We start from the raw sequence: 8,377 nt of genomic DNA, 5'->3' as shown, positions 1-8,377 counted from the left end.
ACGGCTAGGAGTGTCACTGCTGGGAAAAGGTAGGATCAAAGCACCTGGAGGGCTCTCCAGGACAAAGGCAAACACTAAGGTCACTGCTGCTCCCACATGGACCCTCCTCCATACCCCTGCCCGCAGCTATAAGGGCCCCAAACAGCGTCCAGGCTGTGGAGGCGTCATGGCCAAGTCGCACCTGCTGCTCTGGCTGCTGCTGCTGTCCACGCTCTGTGGCCCAGGTGCTGGTGAGTCTTCCAACCTCTTCCCACCTCCCTCCCACCTGAGGCTGGTGTGGAGGGGCATCGAGGCCATCTCCACTGTTTACTGAGCTCTGGCTCTATGCTAGGCATTTCCCTAGTCTGTATAGTAGCCTCATTTTAGAGATGGGGAAGGTGAGGTTTAGAGAGGCTCCAGGGCTTGTGCAAGGTCACACAGCTGGTGGCACTAGAGCAGGTGCCCCAGAGCTGTCTGACTGTAGTATATTTAACGGCCATGCATTACCAATAAAACTGGGTTTGGCAGTGGGGTAAGGTCAGGGTGCCAGGTGTGGCCTGGATCCCAAGACGGTTCTGGCCCCAAACAGCAGCTGTCGGGACCACCCTGCCCCTGGCCTGTGCCCAGGGCCCTGTGTTTTGGTGCCAAAGCCTGGAGCAAGCACTGCAGTGCAGAAAACTAGGGCACTGCCTGCAGGAGGTCTGGGGACATGCGGGAGTCGTGAGTACCACCCAAAGATGCATTGGCTTGAAGGTCTGGGGTAGAGGGTGCTGGGTAGGCTCTGGGTGGGCCTGAGGGATTGGACCTCCCATAGGGGACGGAATGGGGTGGGATGGGATTGGATAGAATGTGATGGTGTGCAGTTACCTGTGCCTTGGAGTGCCCTATCATTCTCCACACATCTAAGAGCCTCACCTACCTGAGCTGGGAGCATGCCCCCCACTCACGTCCCCCCCACTGTGTGCCCCCTCCCCAGGATGACCTGTGCCAGGAATGTGAGGACATCACCGAAATCCTCACCAAGATGACCAAGGAGGCCATTTTCCAGGTGACGAGGCCCAGACCCTGGATGGAGCTGGGAGGACAGAGATAGGGGACAGAGCAGGAAGAAGAGGTTAACCCCTTAAAGGGGCCATTTCCAGGATGCGGGTGAGCCCTGGGATTGCTGGGGGACTCCAGGTGCCTCCTGGTTGGGAGAGAGCTCTAGGAAGAAGCTCAGCAGCACAGCTGGAGATGGTTATTCTGGAGGGGGAAGAGGCCCCCCTTGTGCCCAGCCACTTAAGTCCTCGGCGCTCTCTGAACTCCAGTGCCCCGGGGAAAAGGTGGCCGGTCTGTCAGGTGGTGGCCCGGCATGCAGGGACTTGGGCAGAGGCAGACCTCAGGAAGGCTGGGCCGACTGTCTGTCCCCTGTCCAACCTTGTCAACTCCCACCTGCCTCCCAGAACATGACGCAGAAGTTCCTGGAGCATGAATGTGACCTCCTCCCCTTGAAGCTGCTGGTGCCCCAGTGCCGCCATGTACTCGACCTCTACTTCCCACTGGTCATCGACTACTTCCAGAGCCAGATCGTGAGGGCCCACCGACCTGCTGCCCACACAACTCCCATGCCCACCCACACCCACAGCACCTGGCCCACCACACGCACACAGACCCTGCCCACAACCAGTCCAAGAAACACAGTGCCCATCAACCAGGGGCCCAGCTCTCAGCCCATCTGCTCAGCTGTACACAGCGGGCCTGCACACTCACCAACACCACACACACCCTCACACCCTTCACATGAGCATACACTGTCACACACTCATTCACACTCGATTCCACTGTAACTCACCTGTTACACACTCGCACATACATGTATCACTCTTTCATTCTCACAAATATACATGCTCGCACTCATTCATGCACATTCCCAGACACCTGCCCCAAAATCCTTACACGGCCCCATCTCTGCCTTTTTGTCTCCCTCATGTCCACTACAGAGTTCTAAACCATAGCCCCACCCAGCCTTCTCCCCTATTCCACGCTCAAAGACAGTGGGCCTGGTCCCTGAGTCCTTGAGCCAGCCTAAGCAGAAATGCAGTTCCCTCCCCCACCCTCAGCACCCCCTCACTTTGCATTGTTCCCTAGAACCCCAGGGCTATCTGCAAGTACCTCGGCCTCTGCAGAGCTGGGCATCCTGAGCCAGGGCAGGAGCCAGAGCTGCCGGACCCTCTGCTGGACCAGCTGGTCCTCCCTGTGCTGCCTGAGGCTCTCCAGGCGAGGCCCAGGCCTCAGACACAGGTGAGGGAGGCCCCACACTGGTGATCCCTCAAACCAGATAGGTGAGGATCCAGAGAGCTAGGACATAGCCGAGGCGCATGAGCACTTGGGCCCTGGGAGGGACAGAACCAGAAGGGAGAGCAGTAGTTCTAGGCAGGGCCTGAGGCAGGAGGGGAAGAAGGGAAGGCAGAGCCTGGAGGAGGCTTCAGTCAGTGCCCGGCCCAGCTTGCCCTGGTCATTCTCTCCCCCAGGCTCTCTCCGAGCAGCAGTTCCCCATCCCTCTCCCCTTCTGCTGGCTCTGCAGGACTTTGATCAAGCGGATCCAAGCCATGATTCCCAAGGTGAGGTTCCCCTCAGCTCCACCTTCCCCCTCCTCCTCACACCCCTGTCAGGGGCCAGCTGGCAGCCAGAAGTTAGAAGGAGAGCCATTTGTGCATTGTCCCCATCCTGAGGACCCTGGAGCTCAGGGTCAGGCCCGGTAGGTGCCAGGTCTAGAGTTCACTCCGCAAACGTTAGGTGCCCATTCTATGCCAAGCAGGCACTATGCCAGGTGTCAAAGCACAAAAAAGAATGAGACCCAGTCTTGTCCTCCAGCAGCCCAGCACCTGGTGGAGAAGAATCCCCAGTGGTCTCTATAGAAAGGGTGCTTTAATTTTTCAAAAGGAGAACTTCCACAGATGGACTCCCTTCCCTTCCTGTACGGAAGTTGGAAACTTCCAGACGTGTAGTGACCATCGCCCAGTGCTGCCCTGCTCTGAAATAGGGCCCAAGTGAGCAGAGGCTCTGCCCCATCGGCCCCTCTCAGATGGGCACCCACAGGCTATCTGGTCACTGAGGACTCACAGCAGCAGACGAGGTCCCTGTTTTCCCGAGTTTGCATTGTGGTGGAGAGATTTTTTTCAGACAGTGATAGGTTCAGAGCAGAGAATTAAAACAGATGAGGTGAGCAGTCCTCCACTCTTTGGGCAAGCCCCTGAGCAGACCCAAGCTATATCCCTGGCCACGATGCTCCAAAAAAAACCTCACCCTAATCCCAAACAGGCTGCTTACAATTCAGCATCTCTGCTCCAAGGCTCCATAAAGAGTGGGCAACTATGGACAGGCATCCAGGCAGGGGTTGGAGCCAGCTTGAAGGTTTAGGATGTAGGCTGGTGAAAGAGGAGGTGGCAAGTGTTAGGTGCTGGGAGGAAGACTCTGGGACCCAGGCTCTGGGCTGAGGAAGTACCTGCTGGGGCCAACACCCCAATCTACATTAGCAGCTATGGTCAGTCCTTCCAGGAGGGGCTGGGCCCACTGCTGTCCATTGCCACCCTCCTTCTGTCCGCCATAGCTAGGAGCTGTGACAGCGGGTCCACGCTAAGAAAGGAGCCCGTGGAAAGCGACTCCCTGGTCACCACTGAGCTTGTCTTTCCTTATTGCTACATAAGAAGTACCAGGCCACCTTCTTAGAGACCCACAGTCAGGGCTTGGTGACCTCTCACAGCTGCAGGACTCCAGGACCCAGGAGATCCCTTAGGGAAACCCAGGTCTTCTGGATGACAGCTGGGTCACTCCGGCTGTGGGTGGATAGCTGGGTGAGTGGGTGAAGGCACAGAGAGGGGCACTGGGGACAAAGGAAGGGCAGCTCAGATTGCCCAGTCTAGTCACAAATAAAATCAAAATGAGGTGACGGACGGTGACAGGAGAGTGGGGGTTAGGCTGGTTGGTCAGGGAGAGTCTCTGAGGAAGTGACAATTTAGCTGAGACCTAGAGGTCAACAAAGCCCTGATGGATAAAGATTCTCTGTCAAGAATGAGCTTGGCAAGCTTGAGAAACAGAGAGCCAGTGTGGCTCCAGCAGGCAGGCCAGGGGGAGAGTGGTCAGAGAAGAAAGCAGAGAGGTAGTCACAGCGAAGCCATACAGAAAGGTCTAAGCTGAGTTAAGAAACACTGGATTTTATTCTGAACGTAATTTACAGTTAGTGAAGGGTTTCAAGCAGGGGACACCATGATCTGATTTACACTTTAGAAAGATCGCTCTCCTGCTGTTTAAAGAACGCATCAGGCCGCTGGGAAGAAGATGAAAGCAAGAAAAATAATTAGGAGATTCTGAAGAAATTGAAATGAGAGAGGATAGAGGAAGGGATGGAAACGAGAAGATAGACTGGGGTATGTTGGTGAGGCTGGCAACGGGACTTGGTGATGAATGAGACTTGGGGAGTGAGCACAAGAGAGGAACCAGTGATGACTCTATGGACTTTGGCTCGGGGAATCACCAGCTGGGGTGGATAAACTTGAGAGGAAACCGGCTTGAGCAGAAAAACAAAGAGTTCTTTCCTACGCGTGTTGTTCGAAATGCCTGTACGATACACAAGAGGGTATGTCAAGCAGACAGCCGAACACCCAGACTTAGGGGACAGGTCAGGTCACAGCAGCAATCTGAGAGTCGCTGGCTACGGAAAAATCCAAATCCAAGGGAATGGGCGGGATCACCCTGGGACATGGTGGGGAAGGCCTGGTCAAGCAAAGGCATGGGCCAGATAAAGAGCCTGAGGAGGAACGGCCAGTGAAATGGGGACAGGGCGGGGGGATGGAGACCATGGTTGATGTCACAGAAGCTAAAAGAAGAGAGTATTTAGAGAAGGAGGGAGTGGTGAACTGGGCTGAAGGCTGCTGGAGGATCAAGACAGGACATGACCAGAGGTTGTTGTGACCTTGAGAGCTGTTTGGGTGGAGACAGAAGCCCAAATGGAGTGGGCTCTAAGGAGAAGGGAGGGGAAGAAGTGGAGCAGCAAATATGGACAAGTCTTTCAAGAAGTCTTTCTGGGAAGGAGAGTAGAGATGGGTGAGGCTTTTTAATGCTGGAATCCATGTTAGCATGTTCATAAGCCGATGAGACTGATCACTGCGCAGAATGAGACTCACTCCCCGAGTCCCATTCATCACTGGGGGAAGTAACTAGGCAAGACCAAGAGGATGATGCAGGGAGAAGCATTTGTGAAGGTGGGGACAGGTTGACCCAGTGCACAAGTGGATGGGCTGGCCTTTGACAGAGCAAGGATCACCCACCTGTCATTGCAGGAGGGGAAGATAAGTGTGGGTTCCCATGGAAGCAGGTGGGTACATTTGGTAAAATGTACTCATTGGAAGGTGTCACATCCCAGAGAATACACTTTCCTGTGCCTACTCCCCACAGGGCCAAGGCCAGCCTGTTGTATGCAGGTCTTTTACATGTATTAGTTGAGTGAATGAAGGGGTGAAGGCATGAGCCAGTGTGCTTGCCACTTCCCTCCCTGCCCTTCAGCTCAAACCTTGTGTTTGGAATTGAGGTGAGTAGGAAACACCTGGCTTCCCCCAAAGCCCCCAAAACCAGGGACATTCTAGGTGCTGGCTCTGGGAGCCACAGACTAATCCTGTGGGTCAGGAGGGAGAAGACACAGATATGGTTCCACCTCCCCCTAGGCTGTCGTGTGACCTTGGCGATGCTCACATCTCTGGGCTAGCTGTGACCCTTTTGGCAATTTCAGTGTTTAGAGTCAGAGCTGGGTCCACAGCCTGGCTCCTGAGCTCCCTTATTGACTCTGAGCAAGTTCCCTGGACTCTATGATGCTCCATGTCCTTATCTGTAAACAGCATAATAATTCTCAGAAGGAAACAAGGGAACGTCTACCAAGTGCCTATCTGATGCCAGCACGGGGTAGACCTTGCAAGGGAAGGTTCCATCCCACCTTCTCTCGCCGCCCCCCCACCCCAGGGTGTGCTGGCCGGGGCTGTGGCCCAGGTGTGCCACGTGGTACCCCTGGTGGCGGGTGGCATCTGTCAATGCCTGGCCCAGCGCTACACTGTCATCCTGTTGGACAGTCTGATGGACCACATGCTGCCCCAGCTGGTCTGTGGCCTTGTCCTCCGGTGCTCCAGCGAGAATGGCAATAACCCAGGTGAGCCTGCTGCCCCAGCCCTGACATTGCCCACTCTCATCCCCTCTCCCCCAGCCCTGCAGGACCCCTCCCTCTATGGTCCCCTTGCATGCAGCAGGGAGGACAGGAACTGAGCGCCTCAGTAGGGCAACCTTGACTGTTTCCTCTCTAGGCCTCACCGCTCTGGGGTCCTTGCCGGGAGAATGGCTACCGCAAGACTCCCAGTGCCACCTCTGCATGTTCGTGACCACCCAGGCAGGGAACAGCAGTGAGCAGACTGCACCAGAGGCAATGCGCCAGGCCTGCCTCGGCTCTTGGATGGACAGGCAAAAGGTAGGGGCAGGCGATGGGGACTCGGGACCCAGGGTCTGCCCGCTTTGGAGGGTTGAGCCAGGAAAGGCTTCCCAGCCAGAGACACAAAAAGTGGGCCGGACCCCTGCCCTTGAGGAGCTCAGACAGGACATGGGCCAAATAACGGTGAGACCATAATAGGGCAAAACCTACCGCAGTCAGGAGCGGCCTCTGGACGAAAGGCGTGGGCAGTCCTTCCTCATGGATGAAGTGCGAGGCCCGTTATCTGTCAGGAGATAACCGGGGCCAAGTGGAGCAGGAGGAGGCTTGGCCTCTTCTCTGTGGTGCTGGGCCTGTCTCCATCCTGTCCCAGCCCTACCCCTCTTCCCAGTGTGACTCACTAGGGACAAACCCACCTGCAAAAGGAGAGGTCCTAGAATCACAGTACTAAGAATCGATGACGGTAAACTCCCTTCATAAATAAGATAGATCCCAGGAGGCAGCTTTCTGAACTGGTGCTCCTGGTCAGTAACTTCCAGGGCTCTTCACTGCCCAGCACATCAGGTCTCAAGGACCAGATGAGCTCTAAGATTTCTTCTAGAACTGAAATTTGGGTGGAGGCATGCTGGCAGTTAAGATTCTGGCCCTCTGCCTGGATTTCGGGACCCTCGGTCCAATGTCTCTAGCTATCTCCAGAGATACCTACATTTCAGCCCATGGCAGCTGCTCAGGGGGCTGATGCCTGGACCTGCGTGGGGTCAGAGGGAGCCCTGAAGTGATCCAAATACATAGAGAGGCCAGGACAGCACAAGGCAGAACAGTCCTGCAACGGGCCTGGGTCCATCCACACCCTGTCTGTCTCCTTCCTCAGTGTGAGCAGTTCGTGGAGCAGCACTTACTGCAGCTGCAGAGCCTGATGACCAGGGGCTGGGATGCCCGCACCACCTGCCAGGTAAGCCCTCCTCTATCAGATGGTCCTAGGACTTTCCCCAGCTCCCGGAGACCCCCACTCTCTTTGGCCCATGATCCGCAGAGGCCCCCTCTCTGGGTCCAGGGCAGCTCCCTCCCCCCATTGTTTTAATATAGAAAAGGCAGACTCAGAGGGGTCAAGAAAAAGCCAAAAAGAATGAAAAAGGAAGAATCTGGAAAGGGAAAGGGCAGCTGTAAGGAGTGGGGTTTGATGTGCATTGTGGAACAGGATTGTTCAGAGGTGTGTGTGTGTGTGTGTGTGTGTGTGCGCGCGCGCGCGCGCACAAAATGGATGTCCTGGGCTAAGCAGAGCATCCCACCTCCTCCGGCTCTAAATCCAGAAGGCTGAAAGTCCATGGTTTAGGGCATGGCCTGAGAGGGTCAAGGAAGTCACGTCAACCGGGGGGCAGGTGGAAGGAGAGCTGCCCCTTCTAGGAGGATCCTCCGGTCCCCCTCTGAACAGGGAATAGGGAATGGGGTGCAAAATCCTAATGCTGTCCCTGTGGCAGGCCCTGGGGGTGTGTGCAACCACGATCAGTCCTCTCCAGTGTGTCCACAGCCCCCACTTCTAATGAGGACTCAAAGCTGCAGCCAGGTGAGTCCAGGCCCCCAACTGGGGGTAGGAGAGGGGGTGGGTCCTGCATCCATCGGGAGGGGGCTCCTCTGCTTCCCAAGCAGGGAGAGGCCCCCCTCACAGGCCTCAGCTCAAGGATCCTGAGGCTCCCCCATAGCTCGTGCTCTGGATTTCCTGATCTTCACTATTTGATGTGTTCAGACCAAAGCCAACCTTTCCTATAACTCAGGGGAAATCAGACTTTGCTGCCCCAAAATGTCATCCCCTCAGGTGCAAGGAGCTGCACCATCATCTGACCCTCCTTCCTGAGCCGCCTTTCCCTCCCTATCATTGTATAAGTCAGAGGTAGCACCTTAGGATGGAGGGTTGGGCCCCCACAGCCTCTGCGATCAGGTGCCTCAGGGCAGGGC

General features: G+C 56.0%; 1 protein-coding gene across 1 annotated transcript; it reads left to right on the top strand.

Annotated features, from left to right (window-relative positions):
• The first annotated feature begins 166 nt into the window (after positions 1-166).
• SFTPB (surfactant protein B) lies at positions 167-7,965 on the top strand. Its single transcript, XM_015593839.1, has 10 exons — positions 167-230; positions 572-699; positions 956-1,027; positions 1,422-1,547; positions 2,107-2,259; positions 2,490-2,579; positions 5,971-6,154; positions 6,306-6,466; positions 7,296-7,376; positions 7,903-7,965. The coding sequence occupies exons 1-10, from the start codon at positions 167-169 to the stop codon at positions 7,963-7,965; spliced, it is 1,122 nt and encodes a 373-aa protein (XP_015449325.1).
• The last annotated feature ends 412 nt before the right edge of the window (positions 7,966-8,377 follow it).

This window comes from Pteropus alecto, unplaced genomic scaffold (genome assembly GCF_000325575.1).
Source record: "Pteropus alecto unplaced genomic scaffold, ASM32557v1 scaffold117, whole genome shotgun sequence".
NCBI classification, from domain to species: domain Eukaryota; kingdom Metazoa; phylum Chordata; class Mammalia; order Chiroptera; family Pteropodidae; genus Pteropus; species Pteropus alecto.
The sequence above is the reverse complement of the archived record's forward strand: the minus strand, read 5'-3'. Positions and strand labels throughout refer to the sequence as shown.

Coding starts and splice junctions, on each gene's coding strand:
- SFTPB (XM_015593839.1), top strand. CDS start 167: ATGGCCAAGTCGCACCTGCTGCTCTGGCTGCTGCTGCTGTCCACGCTC. Junction 1,548..2,106: donor ACTACTTCCAGAGCCAGATC/GTGAGGGCCCAC, acceptor ATTGTTCCCTAG/AACCCCAGGGCTATCTGCAA. Junction 2,580..5,970: donor TCCAAGCCATGATTCCCAAG/GTGAGGTTCCCC, acceptor CCCCCACCCCAG/GGTGTGCTGGCCGGGGCTGT.